The sequence below is a fragment of the Mesocricetus auratus genome, unplaced genomic scaffold, assembly GCF_017639785.1.
Source record: "Mesocricetus auratus isolate SY011 unplaced genomic scaffold, BCM_Maur_2.0 Super-Scaffold_4256, whole genome shotgun sequence".
NCBI lineage: Eukaryota > Metazoa > Chordata > Mammalia > Rodentia > Cricetidae > Mesocricetus > Mesocricetus auratus.
The window spans coordinates 52,711,580-52,731,255 of record NW_024429182.1 but is presented as its reverse complement, the minus strand read 5'-3'; the positions used below and the strand labels follow the sequence as shown (position 1 = coordinate 52,731,255).

The 19,676-nt window shown below is 47.9% G+C and overlaps 1 protein-coding gene across 2 annotated transcripts; it reads left to right on the top strand.

The window, feature by feature from the left end:
• Positions 1 to 8,993: 8,993 nt before the first annotated feature.
• Positions 8,994 to 19,462, top strand: Catsper1 (cation channel sperm associated 1). Of its 2 annotated transcripts, none has more exons than XM_040749751.1 (12): positions 8,994 to 10,182; positions 11,745 to 11,948; positions 12,748 to 12,861; positions 13,066 to 13,219; positions 13,537 to 13,628; positions 13,767 to 13,910; positions 14,048 to 14,111; positions 14,248 to 14,320; positions 14,429 to 14,489; positions 16,648 to 16,723; positions 19,038 to 19,152; positions 19,296 to 19,462. In XM_040749751.1, the coding sequence occupies exons 1-12, from the start codon at positions 9,093 to 9,095 to the stop codon at positions 19,320 to 19,322; spliced, it is 2,214 nt and encodes a 737-aa protein (XP_040605685.1). In that variant the 5' UTR covers positions 8,994 to 9,092; the 3' UTR covers positions 19,323 to 19,462. The 2 variants fall into 2 exon arrangements, with proteins under 2 accessions (XP_040605685.1, XP_021079774.2); XM_021224115.2 differs by having other exon boundaries at positions 8,995 to 10,182; positions 11,745 to 11,951.
• The last annotated feature ends 214 nt before the right edge of the window (positions 19,463 to 19,676 follow it).

Genomic DNA, 19,676 nt, shown 5'->3' with positions numbered 1-19,676 from the left:
AAGAATGCAAAGTAAGACACTGCTATCAGCTGCTATTTTTCAGTGAGACAATGGTGGGCTTGTTTGGGCAAGGAAGGCTATCGTGGTTGGCTGGCAAACTTTATGAAACTCCATCTTATCTGTTTACTCTTAGTATAAGAAAATCCTGAAACTCCATAGTGGATGAAGGAAGAAATCTCCTAGCTCAGAGTTCTGGAGGCCCAGACATGGCACCAGCCTCTGCTTAGCTTCTGGTGGGGGCGTCATGGCAGAAGGACAAGTAGATGACAAAAGAGGAAGAAACAAAACAATATGGCATACTCTCACAGAAATTAATTCAGTCCCCAAGAACAAGAACACACCCCCAGCCCAGTCACTTCTTACAGGCCCCACCTGCCTCATTCAACACTGTTATGTTACGTTATATGCCAAACTTCAGCACCAGGTTTGGAGGGGACAAACAATGTGAAAGCCACAGCACTTTGAATGTGAAAGGGGCTGATTGTGTAGAACCGCACTTTTCACCAGTAGAGCTCTGGAAGGAGCAATAATTAGTGTCATGCAAAGCTATAGTTAGGTTTCTGCTGCTAAGCAGCAATAAAGAATCAAACTAGACTCAAGGCCATCTAAGACAGGTGTCCTCTGGCCCCCAGGCCTAGAAAATACTCGCTATTCTACCACCTTCTTGTAGCTCTAGACTTGGGCCATACCTCTGCAAGGAATATCCTTTATCTTGCCCTTGGTTGAAGGCAAGGATGTAATGACTTCACTAGACCCAAGGTAAATGATAAATAGGTGTTTACTGGGGACAATTACACAGAAAAATTCAAAGAATCGCAGGAGTGTTTCTCTGCCCTTCCTACGGGATTGGCTGCAATCAGAAACCATGCCTCAAGCTTCCCTCCTTCTGCTTATGTCTGCCTGAAGCCACACCCAAAGGGATGTGGCCACTGTTACAGGTTCACAGACAAGACACCTACATTTGGTTGCTCTAGAAAGTTCAGACATGCCCTGTGTCTGCCTTGATGGGCATCTCCAGTGCTCCCTGACCCTTAGGCACGGCCTCTTTCATATGGTCTGAATTCAACAAAGGTATAACTCTGGTTTCAAAAATAACTGGATCCAGGGACTAATGGAACCCTTAAGCACTAGAAGAGGATTCTTCTGTCTGACTTGGAGCAGAGTCTCTGGGACTCCTTGATTCAAATGCCTGCAGTGTCAGTCAGCTATACCCAGGAGGCAGGCTCAGTCTCTTGGGTCCCCTAACAAGGTTCCTTATATAACATGCATTTGGTTTGCTGCCCAATTTGTGGCCTACTTCTTGTGACTCTGGAGTGTGGCATTGGCAAATGTGTCTTGCTGCAAGGCTGCCACCCTAAGGTCTGGAGCAGGAGTAGAAATGGTCACCAGAGTGGGAGTGGCAATGCATCTGATTAGTATAGCAGTTGACCATCAGTGCTCTGGAGCTCAAAGCTGGCATTGTCTCCTACTGGCTGCATACTTTGAAACTGACCTTGGAGCTCCATTTCCCTTCCCTGTGAGGTCCAGTTTCCTAAATGGAGCTTTAGAAACAGTGAGTGAGGTAATCTACCTAGCAATGGGCTGGTTTGTAGAAGCTCCCTCAAGGTGCTCCGTCTGCTGTTTGTTAGGTTTGACTGTTTGTTTTTGAGTTTTGGTTTTTGAAGACAACTTTTTTTTCTGCCTAGCCCTGGCATTATAGACCAAGCTGGCCTTGAACTCACTGAGATCTGCCTGCCACTGCCTCCTGAGTGCTGGGATGTGTGCCACCATGCCTGGCTTGTGGTGAGGCCACACTGGTCTACAGAGTGACAATACTTTCTACATCCCCAGAGAACCCTGGTTCTGCTCCCAGAACCCACATGGCAGTTCACATCATCTGTAACAATAATTCCAAAGGTTCTAATTCTCTCTTCTGACTTCTACCAGGACACGCATACATACACAGTAAACTTTCATAAAGTAAATAACATACATACATGGTAAACATTCATAAAGTGAATAAATCTTTAAAAAAAGAAAAGGCCTGGTGGGATGGGACATACCTGTTAATTCCAGCACCAGGGAGGCAGAGGAATTCCCTGAGTTCGAGGCCACCTGGTCTACACAGTTAGCACACACACACACACACACACACACACACACACACACACACACACACACACACACCAATCCAGGAGGTAGACTGCAAGGGTATCTTGCTCCTGAGGGTGGCAGAGCAGTGTGGCCTTTTTGCAGCCTGGGACTCAGGAGGCAAGAGCGCTGATTTCTGATTTCGCTGACATCCATGCAGCTGGCAGGATCCTGTGGGTCCACTATGTGGACAGAAGGTGAATGAGGAGTCAGGTGCGAGGGAAATCACGCTGGGAATTGCCACCACAGCCAGAGGACCCAGGAGGGCTCTAAGGAGAAACACAGGCTGCTAGTCAGCCAACCAACCTCAGGCCTCAAGGCACTCCTGCCTGTCTAGTGATGGCTCAAGACAGGAACAGGGAGCCCCAGGATCTGATTTCCACCTGCACACCATGGAGGTGTGGGCCCTAGAGTGAAGAGGAGGAAAGTTCAAAACAGCCCCAGGCCGGGCGGTGGTGGTGCACACCTTTAATCCCAGCACTCAGGAAGCAGAGGCAGGCAGATCTCTATGTGTTCGAGGCTGGGCTGGATCGACAGCCTCCAAAATAATACAGAGAAACCCTGTCTCGTAAAACCAAAAAAAAAAAAAAAAAAAGAACAGCCCCAGAGCTGGAGAGGTTACTTCTCCGGAGGCTTTGGCTAGCTCAATCTAAAAGAGATTGAGAGGGGCTGGAGAGATGGCTCAGAGGTTAAGAGCACTGACTGCTCTTCCAGGGACCTGAGTTCATTTCCCAGCAACCACATGGTGGCTCACAACCATCTACAATTCAATCTGGTGCCCTCTTCTGGCATGTCGGCAGAACACTGTATATGTAATAAATAAATGAATCTTTAAAAAAAAGAGAGAGGCAGAAACAGAAGGATCTCTGAGTTCGAGACCAGCCTGGTCTATATAGGGAGTTACAGGGTTGCATAGCAAAACCCTGTCTCAAAATAAGTTAATAAATAATTTAAAAATAATAATAATTAGAGCAGGCTGGAGAGATGACTCAACAGCAAAGAGGCCTGGCTGCTCTCACAGAAGACCTGGGATAGATCCCAGAACCTGCGCGTGGTTCACAAAGGTCTGTGACTCCAGTTCCAGGGAACCTGATGCCCCCTTTTGGCCTCTACTGGCATCAGGCAAACACGTGGTGTACAAACACACACAGGTTAAACATCCATACATATTAAATTAAAAATTGGAACTTAAATAACGAAGAAACTGAAGGAGATTCAGATAAAAGATGGGGTGAATATAGTATAGACAATGAAGATTCTGAGCCCTCAAAATGAGTTAAGTTGGGGATCTGAAACTGCTGCTGGGTCTTCAAGACATATGTAAATTGGAACAATACTAACAGTTTTAAAATTTTGGAAGTCCACCTAATTGTATTTAATGTGTTGAGCAAGAATAAGAGGTGGAGTCTGGCGGTGGTGGCGCACACCTTTAATCCCAGCACTCAGGAGGCAGAGGCAGGCGGATCTCTATAAGTTCCAGGCCAACCTGGTCTACAGAGTGAGTTCCAGGCCAGCCAGAGCTGTTACGCAAAGAAATACTGTCTTGTGTGTGACGGCTTTCACCGGGGAAGCAGTTAAGTCATCACCTGTCGCCAGGTGCCTTTCAGCTGTCAGCTATGCAACAAATGCGCCTCTTAAGAGTGCCCATCAGAACACAGCTCGCTGTCTTGTCTCTTGCCTCTCTGTCTCCTGTCCCCACTCTGACATGACCTTCCATTCTTTCACTCTCTTCCTCTCCTGCCCCCCATAAACCTCTAGCACTAACTCTGTTGACCCTGGCCTGTCTGCCCCCCATAAACCTCTAGCACTAACTCTGTTGACCCTGGCCTGTCTGCCCCCCATAAACCTCTAGCACTAACTCTGTTGAACCTGGCCTGTCTGCTTATTGGCATAGCATGGCAGGGTACCCACTTCTGCCTTTCTTTTTTATTTATCATTATAGTGTGAAATACACAAATTACACCATTATGTTCTGGAACTGTAATTCATGGTAGATGTTTCCATCATGCTCATGAACAGATCAGCATCTCAAAAGATACTCATCAAACCTTCCTGTGAAGTGACTGAAGAATCCATTTTCATTCTTTCCTCAACATCAGAAATTGCTTCCTTTTAGTTAGTATCCACATCACCTGCTTCTACTTTCACCACCAAAAAAACTAAACACTGTTTCACTGAGTAAGTAATCCATCCTCTAGAAATTGATCATATTTACAACATGGTTTATGTCCTGTAATCAATGACACTGAGCATCTTCTATTCTGCTGGACCTACTTTCAATAACGTTTGCCTGGAGGCAGGACAGGTGACCCGGCAGTAAGAGCACTGGTGGCTCATCCAGAGGAGCCGGGCTGGACTCCCAGCACCTGGAACTCCAGTTCCAGAGAATTGGTCCCCCTCTTCTGGCCTCTGTGGACACTGAATTCATGTGGTGCGCAGAAGTACACACAGGCAAAACACTCACATACATGAAAGAAGGAAAAACTAAAGAAGGAAGTAGAGAAAGGAAGAAAGAGAGAAAGAAAGAAAAGATTAGGTGTCCCTAGGGTCTATAGAGATGGCTCAGTGGTTTAGAGCACCTGTTGCTCTTGCTGAAGACCTGAGTTCAATTCTCAGCTTCCACACAACAGCTCACAGTCATCCTAACTCCAGCTTCAGGGTCTCCAATACTCTCTTCTGACTTCCACAGGCACCAGGCATGTACATGGTACACATATATACATGCATGCAAAACATTCATACACATAAAATTGAATAAACCTTTTTTTAATTTTAAAGTATTTGTTTCCAATAATAGGCTTCATCTTGGAGCCAGGCGTTGGTGGCGCTTGCCTTTAATCCCAGCACTCGGGAGGCAGAGGCAGGTGGATCTCTATGAGTTCGAGACCAAGCCTGGTCTACTGAGCAAGTTCCAGGACAGGCTCCAAAACAATATAGAAAAACCCTGTCTCGAAAAAAAAAAATAGGCTTCATCTTGGAAGGTCGACCTCAGTCCTGATCTCAGGCATAACTTTTTGTTGTTGTTGTTTCTTGAGACAGGGTTTCTCTGTGTAGCCCTGGCTATCCTGGAACTCACTCTGTAGACCAGGCTAGCCTCAAACTCACAGAGATCCACCTGCCTCTGCCGCCTGAGCACTGAGATTAAAGCATGCACAGCCACCACTGCCTGACCTCAGGCATAACTTTGCAGACAGGCTCCAAATTTTAGAGAAGGATGCTAAGTAAAAGTACGTCAAAAAGTTTACTGGGACTCTCAACTCTGAAAATTCCTTCCTTATTTCCACAGCGACTTCGTCAGTGCACTCTCTTGCTAGGCCTCTCTTCCCTTGCATTTACGGCAGCCAGACCATCTTTAGCTGTAACCCTTCCACAATCATCAGGGTTTGCTTTACTTTCTATTCCTGGGAACTTTTGCAAAAGATGTTTTTGCTTGGGTTATTGTTGTTTTACCCTCCAGATACTTCAAGTTTAATCAGATTGTTGGAAGTTTTAAAAATAAATGTGTGTGTGAGAGAGAGAGACAGAGAGAGAGACAGAGAGAGAGAGACAGAGAGAGAGAGACAGAGAGAGAGAGAGCGCTGAACCCAGGTTCTCTGCAAGAGCCATAAGTGTTACTAACCTTTTAACCATCTCTACAGCCCTAGATTGTTGAATCTTTTATTTACATCATCTACCTGAAAACTATTCATATCCCTAAATCCATCAAGATCTGTACAGTTGTCTCCTTTTCACCTCGTTTATATTTGAAATCATCCACTAGTCCTTTATGTTATTTGAATCTTTCCTTACTAAGGAATCTTATTTGACAAACTGCACTGGGAGTAAAATCTTTAACATCTTCAGAACATCCAACTCAAGCTTCCCTCCCCACTCAAGATATCATGAGATTATTGGTCAGTTTATGATGGGGATATTTCTGAAATATGGCATATTGTATTGTGGTTGAGAAACCTACCCTTCAATCACTATAAGTGATGTGACTATTTTTATTGGAAAGCAATTTAAATTTTTAGTAGTAGCTTCTCAGATTTTGAACATTTTAATGAGTGTGGGACATTTAAAGTTGTATTGTTTTAATAATATTTCAATATTAGCATGAGATCTTGGGGACAAGGAAAAGTTATAGTTTAACAGCAATGTGTTTTTTTGTGATAAGCTGACAAAGAGTGGACTTGTGATAGATAATCTTGGTTGTCAACTTGACAGACTTGGAGAGACTCAATCAGCTGAGAAATTGTCTCCATCTGATTGGCCTGTGGGGAAAGGGCATTTTCTTGATTTCTAGGGAGGGCCCAGCCTATTGTGGGCAGTATATTCCCTAGGTAGGAAAACCTGGGGAACATAAAAAGCTAGCCGAGAAAGGCAAAGGCAGCGATCCAATAAGCAAAGTTCCTCCGGGATTTCTGCTTCGATCCTTTGCTCTGGGTTCTTGCCCTGACTTCCCTCAATGATAGACTGTACTGTAACCTATAAGAAAAATAAACCCTTTCCTCTCCAAGTTGACTTTCATCTATGCTTTATCATGGCGACAGAGAAAAAACTAGGACACAAGAATAAATGGTAACATACTCCTAGTTACAGGTGTCCTTTTGAACAGTAGAGACATCAATATAGTGTTCTGTGTCTTTAAAACAATCTCCTTCTCTAAATTCAAACTTCCCAATCCTACAAAACTCTTTTTTTCACTCATCCTGATTGCCTGGGCACTTCAAATAGTATGTAGTGTTGTAACAGGACTTACAGAAACAAAGGATTCCAAAGAGAGGAGATTTTTTCCCCCAAGAATCTTGTACTGGGAAAAAAATTGATTTCCCATAGTTCTAACAATTCAGAGTGTTATAGAAATAACATGCCTTCCACACATTCAGAGATGCAAGAAAAGCCCTGTAATAGCAATGGTCTGCCTCTGGCTAATGCTCAAAGAAGAGCTGGCCCTGAACAGTAGATTTTACTCTCTTATATACACCTGAGACTTACGCACTACACATACATCATCCTTCAATGTCCTTTACGTCTCACCAGAGGTTATACTTTGAACAATTTAAACAGAGTGCAAGACTCGTCACTTGAGCAGATGGGAGATTTTTACAGCAAAGATATTACCAAAATTCTTTTTTTTTCCCCCTCCAAAACTGGGTTTCTCGGGCTGGAGAGATGGCTCAGAGGTTAAGAGTACTGACTGCTCTTCCAGAGGTCCTGAGTTCAATTCCCAGCAACCACATGGTGGCTCACAACCATCTGTAATGAGATCTGGTGCCCTCTTCTGGTATGTGCAGACATACATGGAGGCAGGATGTTGTATTCATAATAAATAAATAAATCTTTAAAAAAAAACTGGGTTTCTCTGTGCAACAGTCCTGGCTGTTCTGAAACTTTCTCTGCTCTCAACCTCAGAGATTCACCTGCCTCTACCTCCCAAGTGCTGGGATTAAAGGCATACACCACCAATGCCCGGTGAGGTATTCTTTTTTGGGGGGGGGTTGAGACAGGGTTTCTCTGTGGCTTTGGAGGCTGTCCTGGAACTAGCTCTTGTAGACCAGGCTGGTCTCGAACTCACAGAGATGAGCCTGCCTCTGCCTCCCAAGTGCTGGAATTTAAGGCATGTGCCACCACTACCCAGCGATATTATTCTTAATAGGATGACTGAAGACAAGAAAAGGACTCTGAGAGATACTGAGACCTTCCACAGTGCTTCCAGGGAGGGGATGTTCCTCAATATTACTGACTTCCTCTGACAGAGACTGTTAGACTATCTACCCAATTCAATTGCTGGGGAAGAGTGGCAGGAAGGGGGAGAGAGTCAAGAAATGGATGCTTTTTAAAAAAAAAAAGATTTGAATAAAAGTCATCCCTTGTGGCAAAGCAGAACACATGATCATTTTGAAGGTCTCTTACTTTGGAATAGGTTCTTGCCAGATCTCTTGACCCCAAGCTATACTGGTCCATTTCCCTCATCCAGTTCTCTCCTGATCACAGAGGCATTAAACTTTTGAAATAACTTGAGGGACTGTCATATGCCACGCATGCCACCTCCTTTGCTGGACCAAATCTGAAGATTTTTTTTCTTCTCTATAAGTCAGTCTCACTAGGTAGCCCAAGTTGATCTCAAATCCGTGGTCTTCCTTGCTGGCAGGTACTGCAGGGGTGTGCCACCCGCAGCCAGCTCATATCAGGATCTACATCCACCCAAGACTCCACATACTCAGGGCTTCTTCCTCTTCCACACCTTTTACCTTGAGACACTGAATACAGCAGCCGAACTCCCAGCCAGCTTCTATGGAGTCTCCTGGTTCTATCTCCCATCTCTACATGGGAGCCCAGAGGCTGCAGACACCTGTGTTGCTTCGTTCAGCTTTTAAGTGGGCTCTAGGGATCTGAATTCAGGTTTATCAGGTTTATACAGCAAGAGTTTTACCCATGGTGCCACAAACTTTGTCTTGGTCCAGCTTTGTCATTGCCTTGCTGGGTCATCTTCAGCTTCGGTTTTCTGTACCTTTGGGTTTGTTGAGGATTTTGTTCTTTGTGTTTATTTGTTTGTTGAGGCAGGGTTTCACTGTGTAGCTTTGGCTGACTTAGAACTCACTGTGTTGATAAGACTGGTCTTGAACTCACAGAGATTTGCCTGCTTCTGCTGCCTAGTGCTAGGATTACAGGTCTACGTCAGACTTGGTTTTCTTCTTTTACAATAAATAGGCTAGATACAATAATTCCTCTTCATTTTTTGTTTGTTTTGTTTAGACACAATGATTTTTGACTCTAAGTCCAAAAGCATTCCTCATTGGTAAAATGAGGTCCAAGAATGCTGGTGACATCATAAAGAGAATCCAAGCGAACAGTCAGATCTTTCTAGAAGCCTGGGCCATAGTTGGCATTGAGCTCAGCTTTAGGAGAGAAGGAGACCCAGGAAAGGTCCTTCGAGTTCTGTGTTTGAGCTCTCTTTATTTCAGGGTTCCAGCACAGTCATGGATCATACCTTGAAGATAGATGATGCTCGTTATGATACACATCTTAGTTCAAGCTATTACTCCCACTCACGAACCTCCCATGCACACCATCAGCCAATCCACCACGGTGCATTCCATCATTCTCATGAGTCCCATCACCAACCATCTCACCACCTTATTGGATCCCACCATCAAAATGGGTCCCATCACCAACCATCTCACCACCTTATTGGATCCCACCATCAAAATGGGTCCCATCACCAACCATCTCACCACCTTATTGGATCCCACCATCAAAATGGGTCCCATCATTTCCATTTCCATGAGCACTCAGATTTCCATGGGGGCACACTGTCACCTCAGCCCCATCACCACATCAGATCCCATATGTACAGTTCACCTAGTGCCATCCCTCACCACCATGGTGGGCCCCAGGATGACCCTCACTCCCATACTGAGTTCTTCCAACATAGCGAGTTCCAACACCACAGCAGACAGCACCATCATGGAGGGTACCATCGAGCTAGTGAAACTTTTTCCCACTTGTCCTCTATTGGGTCGCACAGCCAAAGGAATGTTTCCCAGCATGGGAAACCCCATTATGGTACTATGTACCATCAAGTCCACCACTATGGCAGGCCTCACCATCCTGAATCCCACCACCACCAAAGGCAGCCTCAATATGGAGAGGGCCCCTCCTTCCTCTCCTTTGAGGGGTCCTACTACCAGGGAAGATTTCATCCCCATGAGAGCCACCATGGGAGCCACCATGGGAGCCACCATGGGAGCCACCAAGCCTATCACCATGGTGAGCATCCCCACCACAGAGAGCACCATCACCACAGAGAGCACCATCATGGCGAGCATCCTCACCACAGAGAGCACTCCCACCATCATCATCGGAGCACCTCCCAACTCTCCTTCCAGCACAGTGCAGTTGGTGTCTCCCCTTCCCATATGGGCACCAAAAGCTCAGTCTACAGTGTGCCTCACTCCCACCTGGCATCTCGATCTCAGACCTCTCGTGTTTCCAGCAAAATTCATCCTAAAGAGAGCCTCAAAGAATCAGACTCCTGGAGTGACAGTGAGCAAATTCAGAAGCGCAAAAGTGAGTCTTTGCGGCCGGGAGGTGGTGGTGCACGCCTTTAATCCCAGCACTCGGGAGGCAGAGGCAGGCGGATCTCTGTGAGTTCGAGGCCGGGCTGGACCGACAGCCTCCAAAACAATACAGAGAAACCCTGTCTCGTAAAAACCAAAAAAAAAAAGTGAGTCTTTGCTGGGCCTGCAACCCAGACTCCTGCTCCCTCCCTCAGATGCCTAAAGGTCTAGCCCAGACCCTGAACTGACTTTCCACACATCAGGAAGCCCAGAGGCATCCCGTCAGCCATTGGCTCTCCTTGCCACTTACTGTCCCACTCTCTCTGTTTCTTAAGCTACGATTCTGGAGGCCACGCAGCGCCCCTTCGTTTAGTCACTGCTTTATTCATTCTCATGTTCATGTCTTGGCTGTTGAGGCTCACATCAAGCGTGGGTACCTGTGATCCTGGCAAGACAGTGAAGAATCTGGGGCAGTTGCTGGGTCACAGGGTCCAAAGCTAGCGGTGTGTACAATGACAGGAGCCTGCCATCTTGTATATCAGGACATTTGTCTCTATGGATTCTGTGTCCGCCTTTGCCCCACTAAACTGAGACCATTGCTGAGGATATACCCTGGACATCAATGCTAAAAGGAGAAACCAACTTACTGGGAGAGACCTTAACTGTTACAGTCTTGCCGGGCGGTGGTGGCACACGCCTTTAATCCCAGCACTCGGGAGGCAGAGGCAGGTGGATCTCTGTGAGTTCGAGGCAGGGCTGTACCAACAGCCTCCAAAACAATACAGAGAAACCCTGTCTCGTAAAACAAACAAAAACCAACAACAACAACAAAAACTATTACAGTCTCCCAGACTCAACAGCAACAGTTTCGTGATCTATCTGAGAGGGATAGGCGACTTACTGAATGGGAACAGGAAAAGCAGTCAGGGGAAGGGACAATTTAGCAGGATCTTAAATGGGAAAAGAGATCACCAAGAGGGAAGGATGGTAACAAGAATTAGATTTTCTTTTAGTTCCATTTGAGCAAAGACAGATCTAGAAGCTGGGCAGTGGTGGTGCACACCTTTGATCCCAGAACTCTATGAATTTGAGGCCAGCCTGGTCTACAGAGCAAATTCTAGGACAGGCTCCAAAGCTAAACATAGAAACCCATCTCAAAAAAAACAAAGGGAAAAAAGATATGGAGTCATAGGGTCAGGAACTCTTAGGACCTGCCAAACAAATCCCAAACAGTGTGGCCCCTGATGTGGAAGGTTTAAGAACTGTGGCCCCAGCCGGGTGTTGGTGGCGCACGCCTTTGATCCCAGCACTTGGGAGGCAGAGGCAGGTGGATCTCTGTGAGTTCGAGTCCAGCCTGGTCTACAGAGCTAGTTCCAGGACAGCCTCCAAAACAATACAGAGAAACCCTGTCTCAAAAACCAAAACAAAAAAAGAACTGTGGCCCCAAGACCAGCACAGGGCAAGCACAGTGTCATTTGTGAATGGGCGAGAGGAGGGATGGTAAGGAGGGTGCCTGGGGTCACTGTACTCCATCACTACCTGCCTAGGCATAACTTTCTAACCTGCTTACAGGGACCCAGAGGGCCCACAAGAAGCTGCACTCCGGGAATATCTTCCAACGGATTTGGGAAAAAATATCCAACCTCCTTTGGGGTCTCCGAAAAATGATGATGTCACTGACTCAGTCCCTGAGCTTTGAAGCCTTTATCTTTGTCGTCGTCTGCCTCAACACAGTCATCCTTGTGGCCCAGACCTTCACTGAGCTAGAGATCAGAGGTGGTAAGAGTTAGGTGGCGCTGTTCCTATGCTCCAGGGCATCCCGTGAGCCCTATCCAGTGTAGGCGGTCTTTAAAACTTGTTACTTCATCTTCACCCCCTGACAACTTGGTGATATTCCCGGAGGTAGAAATATTATATTACTGAGAACATTGCAGAAACCCCACTAAACTGTAGGCTTGCTGTTCATGATGCAGCCGCTAGGTGGCGCATTTGCTCTAAATATGTTCTGTGTGTGTCAGGCTTGATGGGAATTCAGGGTCTACCAGAGCCTGGGAGGGTAAAAGTGGAAAGCCTGAGGATGTTGGCCTCTGAAGCCCAATAGAGCAAGATGAAGAGAAAGATTCACCACATGCCCACAGTTCAAGGACATGCTAAATGCATTTATGCTTATAGACAACTCTATCAAGCAGATTATTACTGTTTCCATTTAACAAACAGGAAAACTCAGGAACTGAGTGTTTAAGTCACAGAGCCATTTAAAAGAGCCGGGAGATGGGGCTGGGCACATGCCTTTAATTCAAGCAGAATGAAGCAGAAGCAGGCCAATCTCCATGAGTTTGAGACCAGCATAGTCTACCTAGCAAATTCCAGGCCAGCCAGAGCTACATGAGGCTTTGTCTACATTCATTCATTCATTCATACATACATACATACATACATTCATACATACATAAATGCCAGAGACAGCCTGGGTGTTTAGCCTACATGAGGTCCTAGGGATGAAGGGACAAGGGAGGGGGTGGTGTGGCCAGGATGCTGGGGATTGTCACTAAGAAAATCTCTGGTGTCTCCACAGAATGGTACTTCATGGTCTTGGACTCCATTTTCCTCTCCATCTACGTAGTTGAAGCTGTGCTCAAGCTAATTGCCCTGGGCATGGAGTATTTTTACGACCCATGGAACAATCTGGGTGGGTGGGTTGTTGGAGAGGAAAGGAGCCATTGAACTGCTTGGGCGGAGCTTGGGACAGAGGAGGGACGCTGGCTTGGGAAGTCCGTGGGTCTTGGAAAGCCCGTGGGTCTTGGGAAGCCCGTGGGTCTTGGGAAGCCCGTGGGTCTGGGCTAAGGGTCTGTTGGGTCCCTGCCCCACTCAAGCACCCCCTATCTGCCTTCAGACTTCTTCATTATGGTCATGGCAGTGCTGGACTTCGTGCTCCTCCAAACCAACTCCCTCTCCTACTCGTTCTACAACCACAGCCTGTTCCGGATCCTCAAAGTTTTCAAGAGCATGCGGGCTTTGAGGGCCATCCGGGTCCTTCGGAGGCTCAGGTCATTGCCGCCAAGGCTGCTTGTCTTGGTGTGGAGATTGTCAAGGAAAAGGGCACAGGGGCCTGGATTTCCAGGGAGTGTATTGTGACCTGTTTCAGGGATGATGGTGGGTTGGCACTGTGGCCCCTTGCATGCTCGGGATAAGCCTCCCTGGGGTCCTTGCTAGGGCCGATCTCTTTATTTCCAGGAAGGATGGTGACATGACTAAGTCACCAGTGAATTAGAGAGTCCCTAACTTTAGTGCCCAGTTTAGTTGCTGGGTGCAGCTCTCTGCTTCCATCCCCACTGATTCAGGCCCCTCTTGCCCACGACCCCAGCATCCTCACCAGCCTCCACGAAGTAACCGGGACGCTGAGTGGGTCTTTGCCGTCTATCACAGCCATTCTCACCCTCATGTTTACCTGCCTGTGTATCCTGTGCCGTGGGGGTTGGGTGGCTGCTGGCAGGGCAGATGGGAGTGGGGAGAAGCCTGTAGGGAAGGGGCAGTGAACGCGGGCGAGAGGCGGGCACGGCTTCCGGTTCTGGTGTGGCCCTGAGCAGTCGCCAGTCCTCTTCTCTGTGGTGCTCCGGGCACTGTTCCGGAAATCGGACCCCAAGCGCTTCCAGAACATCTTTACCACCCTATTCACCTTATTCACCATGCTTACTTTGGATGACTGGTCCCTCATCTACATGGACAGCAGGTCCCAGGGTAGGCAGAGGGCAGGGTCCAGGGTCCATGGGCAGACGCTAATGGCTCAGTTACATCTGCCATCTGGGGGCTGCTGATAGCTTCTGGAAAGCGTGGGGACTGGGGAATGCCTTTTGATTGACACTTTCCCTCGCCAGGGGCCTGGTACATCATCCCCATCCTCATGGTCTACATCATCATCCAGTACTTCATCTTCCTCAAGTGAGGCACCCGCTTTACTGCAGCTTCCCCAGGAACTCCCTGCCTATCCCACCCGGCCATGCCAAAGGGACGCAGAGGACAGGATGTGGACTCTTCTCTGGTGTCCCCTTTAAGAGCCCCACTGTCCCCTCTGCAGCCTGGTGATTGCTGTCCTAGTAGATAACTTCCAGATGGCTCTTCTCAAAGGCCTAGAGAAAGAGAAGCTAGAGGTACCAACCTCCTGGGGGGAGACGGGCGGGGGAAGGGCATGGAGGACGGAGTGCTCCAGGTGTGGGGCCAGGGAAGAAACCTTGGTAGAACTGAGGCCTTTCACCTAGAAAGCTGCCCGGGTCCACGAGAAGTTGTTGGATGACTCTCTGACAGAGCTCAACCAAGCAGGTACTGGCCAGTCCTTCCTCCTTCACATCCCCTCCCTGTCCTGAGAAGCCAGGCTGCTTCAGGACTATAGGATCTGAAACATGAGAGGACTATCCAAGTTTAAAACTTTGGTCCAGCCGGGTGTGTGTGTGTGTGTGTGTGTGTGTGTGTGTGTGTGTGTGTGTGTGTGTGTGTGGTGGTGGTGGTGGCGGCGGCGGCGGCGGCGGCGCACGCCTTTAATCCCAGCACTCGGGAGGCAGAGGCAGGCGGATCTCTGTGAGTTCGAGGCTGGGCTGGACCGATAGCCTCCAAAACAATACAGAGAAACCCTGTCTCGAAAAACCAAAAAAAAAAAAAAAAAAAAAAAAAGAGTCTCATCAGGGAGTTGGTCACACACACCTTTAATCCCAGCACTCAGGAGGCAGAGGCAGAGGCAGGAGGATCTGTGAGTTCGAGACCAGCCTGGTCTACAAGAGCTGGTTCCAGGACAGCCTCCAAAGCCACAGAGAAACCCTGTCTTGAAAAACCAAAACAACAAAAAAGTCTCATCAGGGTCACTCATCCAGAGTTACTCACACCTGTAATCCCAGCACTTGGGAGGCGGACACAGGAGAGTCACAGAATCCTAGACTATATTTGACTGTCTCAAGAGAAGGGGGTTCTGGGGATCTGATATTCTCTTTTGGCCTCCATGGGTGGACTTCAGGCACACATGTAGTACACATGCACACATGCAGGCAAATAGACACAGGGAGACTAAACATACATTTTGTGACAAAGTGAGAGGAAGAAAAAGAAGTGAACATAGACCCTGAGCCTCAGGACCCTGAGCTAAGATTGGCAGAGCGCATCTCCACCCATGGTTGATGGGTTACCTAAACGGAATAACAAATTAATTGGCTCCAATTAACAAGTTGAGAATGCAAAGGATTTGGGGAGTGGTTTGATCCAGTACTCAAGTGATAACCAAAATCTGGAATCTGGTCTCTCACTTTTTGTGCCCCGCTGCCCTTTGTATGGTTTGTTCTTTTGGGGGGAAGGTGGTTCAAGACGCTGTTTCTCTGTGTATCCTTGGCTGTCCTGGAACTCACTCTGTAGACCAGGGTGACCTCGAACTCACAGAGATCCACCTATCTTTGTGGTATGGTGTGGTTTGTTCTTAAGAGTGACATTTTCTTTGTGGCGGCAAAATGTTCAACTGCAGTCCTAGTCCCAAGTCCTCACAGTGTAACCATCCCTACTCTCTCTAGCAGGGTTTTCAAGTGTGATCCCAGCACTTGAGAAGCTGAGAAGAGTTTAGCTTCAAGTTAGGGCTGGCCTGAGCTGTGAAGTGAAACCCTGTCTCAAAGCAACAACAGTGATAAAGAAAACATGTTCCCCTTCTCCCAGAAGTCCCAGTGAACCCCAGAGATGCGCCTCCTCTGTACTGAATGACTCGCATGCCTGGTTTTGAACCAGTCACTCTAGCTTTGAGTGACAAGCTTGACGTCACATGTCAGTGGAGCATCAGTGGTAGCAATACAGCAGGACAAGGACTGAAGCAGGGTGAGGTAGGAGTAGGACATTTGTGCCAAATGAAGGCAGGGAAAGGTTGAGGGTGTAGTTTAGTGGTAGCCTCAAATGCGGGAGGCCCTGGGCACCACCCACCCATTCCTGTTCACCACAAATGATAATGGTGGTGATGATAATTAAGAGATTAGTTCCAGCTGGGTGTGGTAGTGCCCACTTTCAATTCCAGCACTCTAGCAGGCAGAGCCAGGCAGATCTCTGTGTGTTCAAAGCCAACCTGGGTCTGCAGAGTGAGTTTCAGGCCAGCCAGGACTGCACAAAAAAATACAATGCGAATGAAAAACAAAATCATAGCATGCCCCACAACTAGAGGAGCAGAATTTTAGGGGCTGGTAAAAAATTCCTTAAGGCCTCTCTTATACTTCCTAAGTTTATTTTGCAAGACAGGGTTTCTCTGCATAGCCCTGGCTATCCCAGAACTTGCTCTGTAAACCAGGCTGGCCTCAAACTCACAGAGATTCGCCTGCCTCTGCCTCCTGAGTGCTGGGATCAAAGCTGTGCACCACCATGCCTGGTGAATACATCCCTTGTACTTACTTGTGGGATTCCTCCACCTTCTTGCATCCATTTTCCTGGACACCCTCCTCACCATGCCTCTCTCTCCACCCAGATGCCGAGGCCCAGATGAGCGAGGGCGCCTTGCAGATGCAGTTTATTGAGAGAATGTTCAGCACCATGACAGAGAAGTGAGGAGATGGAAGGAAGGGGAGGCCTTGGGTCCCAGCAAGAGATCTGGAGGCCTGATGGGGGCTGGAAGGGAAGAACATTGGCTGTCTCTCTTGGGTAGGAGGAAGTGGGTGCAGACTCAGACTTGTTTCCACACCCACAACTGGGACATGGGATCCATCAGCACCCCTGGACAGTGAGGCACAGCACCCAGCTCTCAGAGAAAGACTAGTTTCTGCACTGCAGGAACCATATCGGTAGCAGAGTTTCCTCTTAAGTATCCTGACCCTTGTCAGATTCAGGCCCCATGAGGGTGCAGGAATGCAAAGAGAAGTCAGACCTTAGTACTGCCACCCAGGTCCACGCTGCGAGAACCTTTGCTGGTTCATTAGAGACTGACCGGTTTCAGCCATGTGGAAGGTTGAAGGAGGACTGTGGGGGATTGTTGGGGCAAGGTTTGGAGACTGCATGGTCACACCTTGCCCCTATCCATCCCTGGCCAGGCCAGCTGAGGCCTCCTGCAGAAAACTAGGGTGCTCTGCAACAGGCTGCTTCTTAGGCCTAATTCTCTTGAGGTTCCTTGTAGAAGCCAAGCTCTGTGCCTCCACCCCACAGTCAGTCTGGCTCCAGACCACTATCCAAGAGTTGACAGCCTCTGGGATCTGCACACCTGGAGACAATCCAAGACCGGCAGCCTGGCATCCAGGCTCCTGTGTGATAGGCTATTGCCAGCTCCCTTCATATCACAGCTGTTGCTACCTATGGCACAACCTTGTGTTACCCACATTCTTTCCTAAGCTGACACATATTGAGTCCTGCCAGGCTTCTGCCTACACTATTGCTTTGGTTAGATATTGATGCCAGGCTCAGGTGACCAGGATTTAAGGGAACCAACTACTGTCACCTGGGGCCACTCTCCTGATCATCCTACATGTTCCAGAACCTGAGCCACCACTGTTGCCTCTGTCATACTTCTTTAGGGGGTATAGTCCCTACTGGCCCCCTCCACTAAGAGTATCTCTCAGTGTAGTTTTGGTTTTCACTCTCTGTTGAGCTTAAGGGTTGATCCTAGCTCCTCCTGGCCCCTCTGGATAAAGTTCAGGCTATTTCTTCTGAAACAGATCCTCAGCGTTGTGTTGACACTTATAATGTGTTGTAGTTGTCTGGTTCCAAGAGTGACACCTCTTCCTTGTTCATCTCAGTGTCCTTGTAGAAATTGGCCTTTTCTATTCCCAGTGCTTTTGGCAAATGGATTGATAAGCTCCAATGGGTGGGCGAGTGAGTAAGGGACATAGTTGAATGCAGATGGGTGGGTGGATGGTTGTTCAGACTGAGTAGGTGGATCCAGAGAAGAACAGGTAGGCGGAGGGGTGGGTAGGTGTGGGAGGATGCAATGGCTGGACAGATGAGTAAGTGCCTGGGCACATGAAGCATAGGCAGGTGGTTGAGTTGGTCCATGATTAGGTTTGTGTAGATCAATGGGCAAGAAGATGAGTATAAAAATAAATATATGGTGGGATAATTAAAAGATAAACCATTGCTGATGCCTTATGGCACAGGCAGGGACATTTTGGGTAGTGGACAACAGGCAGATTTACCAGGTATAATGGTGTACACTGGTAACCTCAGCTCCTTGGGAGGCTGAGGTGAAAGGATCACAAGTTCAAAGCCAGTCTGGACAACTCAGTGGGAACTCATCTCAAAATAAAATTGTTAGGAGCTAGAAGAGATGGATAAGCCTGTATTATGCTCCCTGTGCAAGCATGAGGATCTGAGTTTGGATCCTAAGAGCCAGGTAAAACACTAGGTATAGCTGTGCCCCTGCACCTGCAATCCCAGTGCTGAGGAAGTAGCATCAGGAGGATCCTTGTGCCTTGCTCGCCAACCAGGCTAGCCAATCAGTGAGCTCCAGATTCAATGGCAGACACCATCTTAAAAAATAAAATGGAAGTCTGGTGGTGGTGGCCCATGCCTTGAATCCCAGCACTGAGGGGCAGAGGTAGGTGGATCTCTGTGAGTTTGAGGCCAGCCTGGTCTATAGAGTGAGCTCCAGGACAACCAGACAGAGGAAACCCTGTCTCAAAAAAACCAAAACAAACAAACCCCAAACAACAACAATAAAAAAAGTAGAGAACAATGGAGGAAGATACCCAACACTGACTTCTGGCCTCCACACACACGCACACATGACTACACAAACATATATACATACACAAAATAATTGATAAGTAAAAGCTATAAAAAAGAGACATGCTGGAGACAGTGGTCTAGGTCATAGCAAGCAGAGCCGTGTTAGGGCCCTAGGAACCCGGTCCTTGCCTCTGCCACCTCCAGGCAGCGAGAGCTCCACTTCCAGTTCCTGCAGTTGGTGGCATCGGTGGAGCAGCATCAACAGAAGTTTCGTTCCCAAGCATCTGTCATTGATGAGATTGTGGACACTGCATTTGAGGTGAACAGGAAGGACAGGGGCAGGGAAAAGGTAGCGAGAGGCTTGGGGGTAGGAGCTCTTACTCAAAAGTGGTTCTGAGTAACAGGCATGGCATTGGCAAAAGTTGACCCTTGTTCACACACACACCTTATCTGACCCCACAGGCTGGAGAAGAGGATTTCGGGAAATGATCCTGCAGAGTACCACCATATCGACTCGAGCCTCTGGCAAATGGCCTACCAGGATGGGTCGGGACAAGTCCCTAGCTCTGCTGGCATTGTTATCCAGAGCTGTGCTGGACTGAGGTCCCAACAGAGTTTTAAAAACCCCAGATGGCACTGTGTCCTCACTGGCTAGCCTGGAGCAAAGAGCAAGGGGAGCTGGGCATCGTGCTGCGGGCGGCGGGCGTGTGTCAAGAGCTGCATGTCCAACAACACATTAGAAGAGATCAGAAGAGGACGCAGAAAGAGGAGCCTGATGCCAGTGGTGGTGGCACATACCTTTAGTTCCAGGATAGCCAGGATACACAGAGAAACCCTATCTTC

Bases quoted from the DNA above. Each gene is read 5' to 3' on its own strand.
- Catsper1 (XM_021224115.2), top strand. From the start codon at position 9,093: ATGGATCATACCTTGAAGATAGATGATGCTCGTTATGATACACATCTT. The intron at 13,911-14,047 runs GTAGGCAGAGGG...TTCCCTCGCCAG, and splicing joins CATGGACAGCAGGTCCCAGG to GGGCCTGGTACATCATCCCC. The intron at 16,724-19,037 runs GTGAGGAGATGG...TGCCACCTCCAG, and splicing joins TTCAGCACCATGACAGAGAA to GCAGCGAGAGCTCCACTTCC.